Source organism: Caloenas nicobarica, chromosome Z, assembly GCF_036013445.1.
Source record: "Caloenas nicobarica isolate bCalNic1 chromosome Z, bCalNic1.hap1, whole genome shotgun sequence".
NCBI lineage: Eukaryota > Metazoa > Chordata > Aves > Columbiformes > Columbidae > Caloenas > Caloenas nicobarica.
In genome coordinates, this window is record NC_088284.1 from 52,757,186 (window position 1) to 52,772,583 (window position 15,398).

Consider the following 15,398-nt stretch of genomic DNA (forward strand, 5'->3'; position numbering starts at 1 on the left):
TGCTTGTCCTCGTGCATATCTTTTCAAGTGAGGCCAGGGCTTGAGGGGAGGTCAGAGAGGAGAGAAGGTGGTAAACCATTTTCTTCCAAGCAACATATAGTTTCTGTTCTTGAGCAATGTCATTTTTCTGTTTCTATTATATGCTGTTAGCCCACACTGACAGCCTCCTCATTCTGTGATGTAATGCTTAATCCTGTGTATTTAGAGTCAAGAGTATGGTTGTCGGCTACGGGCTGGTTGTGGCAAGGCAGTGATGTGGCATTTCAGCAAACCTGATGCGTCAGACAGATGTAGCCACTGCTGGGATACAGCTGCTGCTCTACACTCACACCATGCAGCAAATCCTTCCTGGAAGTAGCACCATTTCTGTTGGTTTTTGTGAAGAATTTGAAGTCACGGGCCCCAATTTTATGTATTGCTATCTGGTCAATAAGTATCCAGCTGATTTGTTCAGCTTGGTTTGTTGGACACATTTCTCTTTGTAAACCTCCAAGATTGTCTTCAATATCCATTATTCTAGTACACTGAGTGTTGAATTAGGGTATGAGTTTGTCTTAAGTTAGGAAACTGATTCATTGCTTATTTATGACTTTTTCTAGCCTCTTGATATAGCGCTTGTTTTGAGTGGCGGATGCTATGGACTGTCAAGAAAATACATGCATTGGCAAGAGGAGTTGATTATAGGTGGTACAGTCAAGAACAGTTCTGGTAAACTTGTCAGGTAAACAAATGTTTAATGGAAACTTAAAAGTTTTTATTGTTAGAGTTTGGTTTTCATGGCACAGGGAGAAGATCATGCAAAATCTGCTCTTTGTGTGTAGTATGAGCCCCAGTTTAGGAGGACATCCCTCAAGATAATAGAATTTAAAAGAGTAATTTTGTAACTTTATTTTTTATAACAGTGTTTAAAGCACCGAACAGTTTTGATCATGTTTTGAAATACAATCAGAGGAAAAAGGGCAAAAAATAATTTGGATAATGTGCTCACTCATTTGACATCTCTCAGAATTCCAAAATCTCCACTGAACTTTTTGTTCAGGATCAATACAGAGAAAAGTCTGGTTTTGTGTCCCTACATCTTGAATACAGTTTTGAGTAATAAAACAAACCCGTTTGTTTTTGGACACTTGAAGAAGTCATGGAACACCGGACTTCATTGTGGGGAAAAAACAGTGAAATAGAACTATTCTGAAAAATGTAGGCCATACTAAACTAAATAAAGCATATTTCTTCCGTATTTAATACAGAGAACTTTTACTAGAACTTTTAACATTAGTTTTGAATTTTTTAACATTCACACTAAATTGATAAGTCTTTCAATGAGTAGTCAAATAATATATTTTTAGTGAAAAATAAAATAGTTCCTTAAGTTTCTAAAATTGGTGGATACAGTTGGATACTGTGGAAATTCAGGGTGGATAGTTGTTGCAATTGTGTGCTTCTTGCAGCTCGTCAGGCATCAGGAGTTTAATCTGGCATTTTTCTCCAAGGGATGGAAAAGACCAAGGTCTTCAAATGACAGATTGCCAACAGCATTTACAAGATCTCATAGAAATAACTGTTCCTGTGGCATCCTCACAGTAATCTGTCTGTTAATCATGATCTTAAGTGATTTTAGTGTTACATTCTTTGCTCCTGAAACTGATCCTGTTGAAAATAATGGTAAAACTCTCATTAGCTTCAGTGAAACCAAATTGAGCCTCAATGTTGTGTGGACCGGTACAGCTGCACCGGATACACAGTAAAATAATTACACTCTCTTCAATTCTAATACGAACATGTGCCCTATAAAATGAAGAACTCCATTAAGGTCTCATTTAGGCCTTGATGCCATGAAAATAATTTCCAGAAAATGCTCATTTTATGCCTCGTCCTCTTCTTCCTTCTCTCCATGTTGCAGTGCCCAGGCTTTACAAACCATGTTTCAGTTAATGACTCCTAAGCAAATGTATGAGCACTTCAAGGGGTATGAATATGTTTCACATATCAACTGGAACGAGGATAAAGCAGCAGCAATTCTGGAAGCCTGGCAGAGGATGTATGTTGAGGTAAAATTGAAAATAACGTATATATCATACTATGAAGTCCTGCTAAGATCCACTGCCTTCTGTCGTGGATTTTTATAGTATTTCTTCAAGGAAGATGCTTAAACCAGAACTGAGTCATTGCCTACCAGCCTTTAACCTCTTTTTTTTTTTTTTGTGGTGGCTTTTGGTTTGGTTTTGGTTGGTTGTTTGGGTTTTTTTGGGGGGGCCGTTTGTTTTTGTTGATGGTTTGGGGTTTTTTTGTGGTGTGGGGGTTTTTTTGGTTGGTTGGTTGGTTGGTTTGTTTGTTTTCTTTCAATTAAGAAGCCGCTTGGTTATTCACATAAGAGAAGACCTGAAAGTTTCGCTCTGGTGTGTGGGACATTTTTGCTTTGCTGGGGCTGAGAAGGAACCAAAGAGCTAGCTGGAATTCGAAAGCTTTTGGTTGGCGTGATTATTCTAAATGCATCTGGAAAACATTAGCCAGCCACGGGCTGCTGTGCCAGCAGCAGCCTGGGTGGGGAGGCTCTGTGACAGTGCCTGGCCTCTGTGTCCCAAGCTTTGACCTCTGCTGCGCTGCTTCTGACCTCTGCAAATGGCCAGGCAGGGGGAAAGAGGAGCACTCTGAAGAGATCACTGGCCTTGGCTTAAAGGCAAAACTCATACTGCAACAAATCCACAGTGGATTTATGGAAAGAGGATTCAAGTTAAATGTTTGGAATAGGCTGGGAATGCAGTAGCCTTTCCTGAGGGATGCAAATTCTTATCTGATAACCAGTAGCTTGCAAGAAGTAATTCCCAAACACATTTGCATAGTACCAGCATAATCTCTGTGTAGGGTGTGGGCTTTCGCAGGAACATTAAGGCAGAAGTAGATATGTGCTGTAGAAGACAGTAATGAATTTGTTCTTTACTCACATGAAGTTTTATTTTTCTTTTGATAGGTCGTTCATCAAAGTGTTGCACAAAACTCTACTCAGAAAGTGCTTTCCTTTACTACGACCACCCTGGATGACATCCTAAAGTCGTTTTCTGATGTCAGTGTTATCAGAGTAGCTAGTGGCTACTTGCTAATGGTAATAAAATTTATTTAATTTTCACTGGTGGTAGAGCAGGGCTTAAATATCTTGCTTTATTGTTACCAGTCAGAAGTCCAGCACATGTAAGGCATATTTAAAATAAAACCTACAGTTTGTAAACTTTTGCCTCAGGCTTGTCACCTGTTCCTCCGTGTAGCATCTATGATGTGTCTGTTCTGTTTAGAGATGTTTGTAAGGATGTGTATTTTGGGTGGAGAGAGATAGCTGTTAGAGAAGGATCCATTCTAATATTTTGCCTTTTTTTTCCCCCAACTCCTTCCCCCCCACTTGCTTTAGCTTGCCTACGCCTGTTTAACAATGCTGCGGTGGGACTGTGCCAAGTCTCAGGGTGCCGTGGGGCTGGCAGGAGTCTTGTTGGTTGCACTCTCAGTGGCTGCAGGATTGGGCCTGTGCTCATTGATTGGAATTTCCTTTAATGCTGCCACAACTCAGGTATTTAAGAGACGCAAGTCTGCTATTAAGTTATAAGTACTCGGTTAGTAAATGAACACATCTGAATCTCTGAGGGGAAAAAAGCTGCAGAAGTATTTTCACTCTAGATTTTTACATGTGGCTTTCTCCTATCTCATAGCTTATGCTGGTAGAAAATAAGTGATTGTGCTGCCAAATGATATTAAAGAAAGGTATCATGTAGTTTATATAATTACTAGAATCTGTGTTTTTTGGTTTTTCTCGGTCCAAATACGAGTGGAGGCACTCAGTTGTACATAAAAAGATGCAGTTTTTTTCTTTACATCTGAATACATCTGGATGTTCAAATTCTAAAAATACTTTAAATATATCTTGAATTATTGTCAGATATTCTTCATCTACTCAGAACTTCAATTCTTTTGGTGAAATTTTGTACCTGTAAATGGTATAGGGCAAGTACATGGCAGTATTCCAGAATAAAAGTTAATGGCTGTATTGCATCCTTTTGATTTTCATTTTACCCTTGGATTTGTGTACAGTGTAATGTAAAAGTTGCTTTAATTAGTCATTTAATGGCTAGCTGCATGGCAGATCATAAAACAACTTTATTGGTTTTTGTTTGTTTTGTTTCTCCCTCAAGGTTTTGCCTTTTCTTGCTCTTGGAGTTGGTGTAGATGATGTTTTCCTTCTGGCACATGCATTTAGTGAAACAGGGCAGAATAAGAGAATTCCATTTGAGGTAATAACAAAATGGGGATTTGGGGGAAGATAAAACAAAAGGTTTCACATAGGAAAAGATAACTGTATCCAGAGTTAATTAGTAGTGATTAAAAAAACCCAGGTTTTTTCTCAACAGCTTTTCCTAGGGTCTGGAAATTCTTATTTCTGTCAAAATAGGAAACAATGGCAATATGTGCGATCCTAGAATGTTTTGGAATGTTCATATTCTTTTTCTCTTTTTTTTTTTAATTGTGTCTTAGATTTATTTTGTTTTTAAAATGTAATGTATAGCGGTCATATAAAGGCTAATTTACGTAATCCAAATTGTGTCCAAAATTTCAGCAAAAGTCAGTGTAAATTTAGGAACAAACTCAAATATGAATCTGACAATTAAATGATAGAATGCTTTTAATGGGAAGACAAAATTATTAAAGTGAAGAAAAGGAGGATAGCTTGGAAAACAAATGTTTCTTTTTATTTCTATCAACTGTTACCTTTACTTATTTGTTATGGCCTTAAATTTGACTTATATTGTGTATTTTTCTGTTTTTCTTTTCTGATGTTTATAATTGACCATGACATTTCAAAGCATAATATTAATGTTATGAAATGTAAGATGATGTAGCTTTTATGATCCTTTCTTTTTATTGACCTTTCTGCCCTCAGTCCTAAGTTTCCTATCCAAAGTACAAACCATTTAAAAGCAATGTATATTTGCCCATTTGGTTTTGTACAAGCAACGTCTTCCATGTGCTCTTTCCAGCGAGTTGGGCATACAGGCAGGACAACCTCAGTCTACCAAAGCCTCCATATGCTTTAAAATAGGTCATGTGTTTATCTTGATATCTCTGCATTTTTTGTGTATGGTCCTCGGTTTTGGGTTTTCTTGTTTTGTTACATACTTCTTCAAGATGTGTAGCTGTGTTATACCTTCATGCTGTTAATACATGGTTATTTTGCCTGAAAACTAAGAACACCAAGTGACTCCACTGGTAAAAAACACATCCCACTTAATTACAGATATATTTGCTACAATGTCAGTACTAATTTAGTTTTGTGTTCTGAAGCTGGAATCAGCTTTGATAATGTTTTCTACCCTCAAAAAACATGAGCACTTCATGCGTCATCTGCTTTTCTCCTGAACTGTATATTTAGTATCTTGTTTATTCTCATGTACTCTCAAGTGCACACTTGTATTCAGAATTTCATTATAAAATTTTTTCACTGTTACTGTGTTATCTCTGTAGGATGAGCCCTTCATTTGCAGGACATCACCTTATTCACTTCTAAGACACACCATTTGTTTTGCAGGACAGAACAGGTGAATGTTTGAAGCGAACGGGAGCAAGCGTAGCCCTTACATCTATCAGCAATGTTACTGCTTTCTTTATGGCTGCCTTAATCCCTATTCCTGCTTTACGAGCATTTTCACTCCAAGTAAGTTTATATGATATTTTGCTAGCTCTTATGCATGGTCCCATCCTGGGAGGCTAGTGATGATACCTGTTAGTGGCAAAGTCCGTGTTGAGTGCTGCTGCAGTTCACTGAACCAGTATGTGATGGCCGGGTGACAACAATTGCTGTCTATCCTTGATTCTGCCATTTCTCGTGCCTGGAGTCTCTCGCATCCTCTTGGTAGGTGAATGAAGACCCTGCCCCATCACAGCTGGGTTGAGTGCGAAAACCAAGATGTATTCAACTAAGCAGAAACAAGTCTCCAGGAAGATTTGCATTAAGACAAAAGGAATAGACTCTACCGTAATATTCCTTAGTAGGAATTTAATCCTTTCATTCAATGTTTGTCCAATTTGCTGCTCTTAAAAACTGTAACCAAAGTGCAAAAACAGCAGCGAATATGCATTTGCCATATTAATTATTACCGCAGCAGTTTCTGCTGCCTTGCTCCCAGTGCAATTTTAGCAATCTTGGATAAAACTTCAAGAAGTTTATGTTCCAACTGCTTTGAGAGAAAATGTGAATTTTATGTGCTGAACCATGTATCATTCTCTCTCCCTTTCTCTCTTTGTCTTCTTGTATTTGTTTGTAATATTATACCTTCAGGAATATGAAATATTAAGGATGATGGAGAAAGCTTTCTTCTAAAAGCAAGAGCTCTTCAAAGAAAGCTTTGGGAGTTTCTCCCTGGCACTGCTTTAATACACAAGCAATTTATAGCACTGTGTGACCTCGGTGCAGAGCAGACAAACTGTACTTTTTCAGCATTTATTTTTCTTCTGCTGTAGCCCAGTTCTCCAATCATTTTTCATTATCCTTGAGCCCTTGGCTATCCAGAGGAAGCAAGGGCTGCAATTTTTCTTAATATATGTGGCAATTATTGCTGTTTTCAGAGGTTTAAGTATGCCTGCATTAAGCTGTAAAGTGTTAAACTCTTTGCAATTGTAGTTACATTACCAATAAGTTTTAATAATTTGTTTACCATTTCCTTCTCAGTAGGCAATTGGTAGTGAATAATAGAGAAAGTAAAGGCCGCATTGGTTCTCTGCATTGTTTAGCAGACGTCTGTGGCAACTAAAACTAGATCCTTCATCCTGAATCATTAGCAGTATTTAGCTCTGCTGATTTGCCAAAACCTAGATGTCTCTGCTTACAGGTGATGTGACAGTGAATTATTTTATGGCAAAGATGAGTGTCAATGTGTGAAATATTTTTTGAAGTGTAACGCTTCTTCTTTTGGAAGAAGTTATTTATGTCTCCTAAATCTGTGGCCTAATTTAAAACATTCAACATGTACCCTAAGCAGTTAACACGATACTGGAGATCTTCTCTAGGAATCAGCGAAGGCTTGTTTTGTCAGGCTTTGTGGTACCTGTGTTTTACAGAAGTTACTTCAGCCTAAATGCATCTCAAAAGAAGTACTCAACAAGGGAGGGGTCATTTTGTCCTAATCGCACTGCTGAGCTATTGAGTGGGAGCCACCAGAATTATTCTTTCTTATCTGATGAAAGCCTTTCTCTGTTCTCAGTCTTCACATCAGAACATGACAGGTTGCCTTTGGAACATATGTGGAAACAACAGCTGTAATTGCTACTTTAATCTGAGTATAAGTTAAATATGCATTTCCTAAACTATTTTATTTTTGCCTCTTGCCACACTGTAGACTGAATCACTGAAAGTTCAGAAAACAAAGTCTGCATAGCAAAATGATAAAAAGTTTCCAGTGAGATTTCAACATATTCATGTATGAACATGTTGATATTATTCAGAATAAAAACATGATTATCAAAGTCCTTTTTAAGGCAGTGATTAATATGGAATCTATGTGGAGGAACTTTTGGGTGTCCAGAAATTAATGTTTGAGTTGCTCAATCTTTTCTCATATGCATCTGTAATTTGTCTTTGCTTGCACAAAGTAACCCCTGATATGTATGTAAGAGATGGAAAAACATGCAAAAAAAGGGCAGCTGTAGGCCTGTAATGAGGATTTATTGATGCTAGAGCAATATATATATAACTGGTATGTATATAAGATAGGAGCCACTAAAATAACATCCTTTGTTGTTAGAAAAGGACATCTATTACTTGTTTTGCCTAGCTTCACCAGGTAAAATCAGAATCAGGTGGTACATCAATCACAGCATTCAGAATCAGAACTATGGCAGATTTTGGTGGGTGGTCTGTATTTATGTATAGATTTCTTTATTTACAGTCTTCTTCCTCCCTCTCCCTCTTACTCAGGCTTGTTTAAACAAGAAGTCTTTGCTGTCTTTGATAGCTTCCTAGCAAGACTTAGAAAGCAATGAAATACTGCATTTACTTTTCACAGATGCTGCCTTCTTCTCATCCAGATAGTGAATTTTTAACAGATGGACTTAAAAAAAGGATTGCTCTTGACCTTGTTTTGCTCTTCATTCACTTTTCTTGAGACACTGCAAGATAATTGTCAGAGTTTCCATAACTTTTGAGGCCCAGTATCTGTAAAACAACCCAGCTGCTGGGGGAGAATAAATGGTTTCCTGCATCTGCAGCACAACTTCCAGTTTGAAACTCATATTTTGCATATCAATGCTTGCTTCTTTCCCAGCTTATCTTCTGACAGCTAAAGCAGTTCATTGGTACCTCTGAGTTGTTAATTTATTTGTGGAACTCCAACTCTGCAAGTCTGATGCTGTCTTAGGAGTTTGCTAGGGTTAGCTCTTGCTGAGTTTTAAAAAACGGAAATCAGTCCTTTTGAAAGTAATTTTTTAATTAATTAATTCCACTGTGCAGATAGGGACTGTTTTACCTTTTTAATAGTTTTAATTTTTTTCATTTGTTGATCTTATTAGCCACTTATTTAGGCAGTCTTAGGGCTTTGAGATGCTGAAGGTGTCCCAGATAGTCACAAGAATCACCTGTAAGAGTGCTTGGACTTTGAAGGAGTAGGTCCTTGGTTTTCAGATGTGTTTCATTTCTTAAAATTGTGGTGGGGGAGGTTATTAGAGAAATCCACTGAAAGTTTTTGAAGTTTGCAGTGGAAATGTCTTAAACATAGCCCTTTGTTTTGAATATAAGTTAAGGAAATCAAAGCAGAGTGTAACTACTGCTGGACTGAATTCTTTCCTCAGACAGACTATTTGGATACCATTATGGAATAAATTCTGCTCAGGAAAGAGAAGGTACAGCTTCACAAAAATTCATCCACCTCTTCTTGCTTACACCAGAAACTTCCTCCCCTGACAGTAGAGGAGTGGTGTGAATTCACTAATGAGCAGGCATGGAACTTTTCCCAATAAGTCTAAGAAGTAACTTTTTCCCTCACTATAAAAAATGACAAGCTTTTTCCTAAATGTAAAAGTGCATTACCAGGTGGTAGTGGTGGGCTTGTGGATAGGAAGAACGTAAGTTTTCAAGCTCTTTCAGTTATCTTACTCTGCTGGAGTGGTTTGTCCCTCTTCTTTTACCCACGTAATTTACCTTTCCCTGCTCCTGACACGAGAATTTAACAACCAAAGTAAAAACTTAAGGGAAAAGGCGAGGGGAAGGAGGGATCTGAGTCCAGGAGGGACTGTCAGGAGGGAGTTGCAGATAAGCAGCAGTAGGGTGGAAGTTTCTGACAGACCTCCTCCTCTGTTCATCACCTCTGGCTATACAGCACACCCCTTCTCCTTGGGTGGGCTGCCAGGAATGGCACAGAGCAGCACATACCTTCCGCGGGGCCCCAGCCAGGCTGCCTCTCCCTTGCCGCCTCCAGCACAGACTGCCATTCTTCTGTCTCCCTTAACAGTTGCACCAGCAATAATATTTTAAGGTTTGTGCATTATGAAAAGTTGCAAAGAGTGGAGCGTGTTTCTCAGAAAGTGACCAACAATTTTTTTCTGATTAATGGAATTTTTTTACTGCTCTCTGATCTCATTTCACTGAATGCCTTCATTTTACACCCTTGAGTAGGCCACATTTATCCCTTCTAGGACTAATCTTACCTTTGTTGACTTCTCAAGGGTAAGGTCTGGGGCCCTTTCCTCTCCTGTTCATCTCTGAAGGCATGAGATAAGATGCCCTGTCCTCAAAAATCCTAAGCATGCTCTCATCTGCTGCAAATAGATTGTCTGTGTTCTGCAAGCTCTGCTACCACTGGTTTTTGTCAATGTAATTGTTACAGGTTGTGGGGATTTCCATGATGGCAGTTCTCATATGTTCCCATTCCTAGCCACCAGATGTCTAAATGGCATTGGGAGGGGAAGCGATGGCTGATGCGTCAGGTCAGAGATGGAGTCACTCCTCAACAGTTCTTCCTTCCCTCTCCTTATCAAGTCACAGGGTGTTTTTTGATGGTACAACAAATTAGAATTGATACAAGAACAATGTTTTCTGTATGTAATTCTGAAAATCGAGAACTGTTACACCTTTGAAACGCTTGATAGGTGAGTGGGGGAGAGACAGTGTGCAATATATAGGAATTGTGGTGTTAAGCTCTAGGAATCTATGTAAGTACAAATCATAACAGAGAGGATTGTTTAAAAATATTTTAGTTGCAGGGTTAGTACATCAACACTGGAATGTCACAATGAAAAATCTAATTGTTCTAAAAAGAAATGCCACGTTAATAGGCAGATTTACCATGTGTTGTTGGATTAGTTTCCATGCTTCTTAAAAAATCCAAGGTGAATATCAGTAACTTTACTGGCACCTCTGCTGTACATTTAAGTGCTAGTTTTCAGGTTTAGCAGCATTTGAGATTCAAAGTTGCTGAGATCTACAATGGGAACTGATACAGCATGACATGGTTGCAGTTTATGGAGCAGGAACAAAGGACTTCTATTAGTTTTTCAGCCATGCTGGGAGGACCAAGAATTAATGAGTCAGGCCTCAGCTATTTTTTCCAAATCTCAATAAACCTTAGTTGATCGTCGATAGAAGATCTTGGTTAGACACGACTAATTATTCATGTTATATGGTTGATTCAACCTTCTCTGGTTTAGCAGCAATAAAGGAAGCAGTTGTATGAACTAGGTCCAACAAACACCTTGCTTGCAATAGCAGCCATTTGTTTTTCTGACAGTTTCAGTTAATTCTAGAGAGGATCAAAAGGAAATAACTTAATTTTAAAGTCTTGGCTATAACCTTACATAGCTTTCTGTGTGGATATTTCTAAATCATGAAATAGTCATTGGATCTTTTATCTCAAAGATGGCTTAGTGCTAATTTGGCTTTAAGTACTAGGTAATTCTGTTTTAGTAGTTGTGTCTACAGACAGCCACCAGCAGGACCAAAATCTTACTTCAGGCAGATGGGAGACAACAAGAAAAACACCAGTAAAAACCACTTTTTTATACAATATATTTATGACTGAAATGACTAGAAAATATTTACATAACTAGTTGATCCTCTCATTCTCAGAAAAGTGAAAACAATAGCCTTTTTATTATACTTTGACAGCTTCAGAACCTTTGAAATTATTCAGTGTTTAGTACTTCAATTTGCAGATAAAGAGACACAAAAATAAAAATTGCATTATTTAGGTGATTCATAGTATTTATTTAGCACGTAAGTCAATAATTTTTACAACATGGATTTTGGATATCACATCTTTTGAGCTGTCAGTTTTGAGGCCTGATTTTTCAACATCAAAAGCAGCCATTCATTTATTTTGGAAAGAGGAGGGCCTATTTATATCAGGTCAATGACTTCATTTTTGTAGCCTGACTTTTGCTCTTTTATGACTTTTAACTCAAGCAGCTGTCACTTAGAAGTTTACAGGTGGAGGCACTTGATAGTTTGTATTATTTCCTTAACATGAAACTGGGCTACTATTGAGATGGCTACTGCTTATGTAATGGGTAAAATAAAAGGATTTCAGGGTGCTTTTTCACCTGTTGATGGCTCAACCATTTTTTTCCCAGTGTCTCTCCTACTCTTATAACTGTCTTCCTGTCCCATCTGTGCCCAGGCTTTCCCTTTGTGATGACTAGTGCTCCTAACAATTCTGCATTACAAATAAATGCTATTAATAATAATGATAGATGCTGCACTGCATATGTTCATGGAAATTCTCTGGGAATCTCTGTGTGGGAAAGGGTTTGAAGTATGGTTTGAAAGGGGGTGGGCGGGGAGGTTTTTTTTGTTCATTACGTAATGTTCACTTTGCAAATTAAACCAAGTATTCTTGTTCCAGTTTAAGATCTATTCTTGTTACAATTTAAGACTCGTTTTGGTAGACTGGCTCATTAATCAAGTTCTGTTAAACGCAAGCACATTCATATATAGATTTAGTATGTCGCGTTGGATTAATTTTGATTCCCCTTTAAAAATAATACCCGATAAACCCAAAATGTTGCTCTTTTTGGCTAGACTTAAGTAAGTACATCAAGTGCATAACATTTTACTAAATAGAACACTTTCATTAAAATTTACTTAAACCTTTGCTTGATTTCTGATTTAATAATATGCTTTAATGTTATTGTAATGCTTAAATTACTTCACATCCCCTTCTAGCTCCAGGTTTGCCTTTGCTTCCATCTTTTGTTTTACTGTGAGACTCTAAATATGGCAGAATCTCATGCAAAACTATGATCTTTTGACTCTGTTTTCCCACATTAAAAAATCACAACCACATCTCCAGACACAGATGTATTCAAACAATATGAAATTTATTATTAAAATTAATTAACTACAATAGGCCTACCATAATGAAAGAGGAATGTAGAAGTATATCAGTTCCATCAGGGAAAATCTTGAAAGCATCTGATGGGTTGACATGGTAAATGGGTGAACGAATGACAACTGAAAGGAAGTTTTATGCTTTGTAAAGCTGATGCCCTATGTGAAGCTTAGTAATGACATCACTTCTCCCATGATTGATCTCTAGGCAGCAGTTGTGGTGGTATTCAACTTTGCTATGGTTCTGCTGATTTTTCCTGCTATCCTGAGCATGGACCTTTATCGTCGGGAAGACAGGAGACTGGATATATTCTGCTGTTTTACCAGGTGAGAAAGTGTGATAGATTAACAAAAGAGGTGCATCCGTGTTGTGGTCACCAGCCTGTGCTACCTTTCCTTGTCAGGAGTAGGAGTTTTTGATTGCAACAGGGTCAGTTATGTTATTGTTATGATTTCATTGCCAGTGACTGACTTACGTTTGCTGCTTTGGTTTTTACTTGATTGAGGGGAGAAGTTAAAACATCTCTCTCTCTCTCTCTCTCTCTCTCTCTCTCTCTCTCTCACACTTTTCCCTTCATTCATACGTTATGTTCATTTTGACTGTTGGAGGACAATATTTGGAAAGCAGATAAAAGATCCATGCTTTAGGAATATCTTCAAGTATTTTTAGAATGCTACAGGGTACTGCAAGGTGTCCAGTGCTAGTACTGGGTAGTCTTGGAAGACTACATAACTCAGAGTGCTGAGAAGCCTTACTTACAGTTAATCACTCTGCTAATTTCTATGTTTTTTATGCCTTTAAATTCAAATACATAAACATAATGTATAAACTGTAAAATGACTTCCGCTTAGCTGAGTTTTTCATAGGACTATGAGGAATGCAGGATGATCAGTATCATTACAGGATAATGCTCGATAAAGTTTCTGTTATCACTGCGATAGTAATTTGAAATGGTAATACCGGCATTCTAAAGAGTGTACACACAGACTTTACCTGATACATGGCCAGCTCTGAGCGTAGAGTGAAGCTAGGAAGAGTCTATTCTCATCGGTGGAGCCACTGATAATTAAGCACATTTTCTGCCTTAGTTTTTGCTTTTGCCTGCAATGGAGAGGATCACATACATTTCTACACTTGTCCTCTTACTGTCATAACCAGCATGTGGAGAGTCCATATTGTGTCATCTTAGCCTTTTACACCCACCTAGGAGCTGACATAGTTCACCATTTTAATTTTAATGTCAAAGAGAGGAAGTGCTTTCCTAAATTTGTTTCTGAAGGAGTGGTTGGAACAGGGAGTCGATCCCAAGCCAGGACTTCTACTTTCTATTTCTGATTTCAGTCATAGTTTCAGTGGATGGCCTAATGTGCTTGAATTTTGGAGCCCTGATTCTCAGAAATACAGGGCAATCAGACCTTCCATTTATTCCCTCCTCTAAAGTTACACCAAATGTGTTTCAGAATTTGGGTCTATTTACATATGAAGAAATGCAGTTAATGAGAGCTTGCTTTGTTTAGCTGGGCAACATTCTGAATTCCTCTTGTTTTTGTAGGATTTGTCAACTTGGTGAAAAATCTCTGATACTATTTTTTATCATAAATTTGTCTTTTCTCATTTATAGGAAGAAGTTTCTGATAATTTTTTTCATAAACTAGATATCTGTTAAGGTCTGTGTAGACAAAAATGAGGGGAATGTTTCAATTACTTTGGTAATTTTGTCTCTTCATGTTGCCCATCCTTTCTGGGAATTAATCCTTGCATATGTTTATTTAATTTTTAAAACATTCTGTCAGTGTATGGCAAGTGGTTTCAACCTGCCTCCCAAAAGTCTGAGATCTTATCCAGAACGCCCAAATATTATTTAACAGTTACTTTAATAGTTCTAAACAGAAGAACTCAGTATGTCGTGTGTTTACATTTTGATCTAAATAGCTTAATTCTCAGCATGGGCAGGTAGGTGTAAACTCACACACATACTGTGCATTCAGACTGTGTAACTACCTGGGTGTTGACCTGATTAGCATGTGTAATTAATGGAGTGGTGTGGGCAGATGTCAGTATCTTCAGACAAATGCTGGTTCCTTCTTTCCAGAGCACAAGAAATGTGCTTACATTCTCAGAGGCCTATGCTTTGAACTATATCTGAGAAATGTTTCCTAAAGGTGCAGAGTAAAATTTATATCAAAACATTACACTTAATTAATATAAACTAATAGTAGTAGAAGCAGTCTCAGATAGAAGCAGGTTATCCTATCCATTCTGATTAAAGTAAAGGTCCATCTAAATGCGAACAGATGTTTTCCTCTTCTGTTACAGTCCGTGTGTCACTAGAGTGATTCAGATTGAGCCTCAAGCATATGCGGAAAATGACAATACTTGCTACAGTCCTCCACCCCCCTACAGCAGTCACAGTTTTGCACATGAAACTCAGATTACAATGCAGTCTACAGTGCAGTTGCGCACAGAATACGATCCTCATACGCAGGTGTACTACACCACCGCAGAGCCTCGCTCAGAAATCTCTGTGCAGCCAGTGACAGTGACGCAAGATAATCTCAGCTGCCAGAGCCCAGAAAGCGCAAGCTCGACGAGGGATTTGCTTTCCCAATTCTCAGACTCCAACATGCATTGCCTTGAGCCACCCTGTACAAAGTGGACACTCTCATCTTTTGCAGAAAAGCATTATGCTCCGTTCCTCCTAAAACCAAAAGCTAAGGTAATCGGGGAACTCTTTACCTGTTTTTCAAAAATAGACTTCTGCCTTGCACAGTAATGAGATGATCCTGGCAGTGGTATTGAATATAAGGAATAAATGGAATTCTCTTGGAACAACAAGCCTTAATAATTTTACAGCTAATTTTGTTCTGTAAAAGTTTTATCTTACAAGTGCTGTGGAGACATACTTTTCAAATCTAAGTTGCGAGTGAGAGTTTTGGTGATTTTCAGTAACATAAGCTTGTGAATAATGAAACTAAAGCCACTTTTAAACCTTATTATTATACAGATTTATCATCCATGACACAGAGCCCCTTCAATAAAGCGCAG

General features: G+C 38.0%; 1 protein-coding gene across 2 annotated transcripts in view; it reads left to right on the forward strand.

Moving 5' to 3' along the window:
• PTCH1 (patched 1) overlaps positions 1–15,398 on the forward strand; it is a 69,120-nt gene that overhangs the window by 27,315 nt on the left and 26,407 nt on the right. For both annotated transcript variants that reach the window (XM_065655827.1, XM_065655828.1), the window contains 8 exons: positions 600–721; positions 1,901–2,048; positions 2,969–3,100; positions 3,401–3,556; positions 4,176–4,274; positions 5,567–5,692; positions 12,561–12,679; positions 14,670–15,069. In XM_065655827.1, the coding sequence (XP_065511899.1) occupies positions 600–721; positions 1,901–2,048; positions 2,969–3,100; positions 3,401–3,556; positions 4,176–4,274; positions 5,567–5,692; positions 12,561–12,679; positions 14,670–15,069 (1,302 nt within the window). The remainder of the gene's footprint in view (positions 1–599; positions 722–1,900; positions 2,049–2,968; positions 3,101–3,400; positions 3,557–4,175; positions 4,275–5,566; positions 5,693–12,560; positions 12,680–14,669; positions 15,070–15,398) is intronic.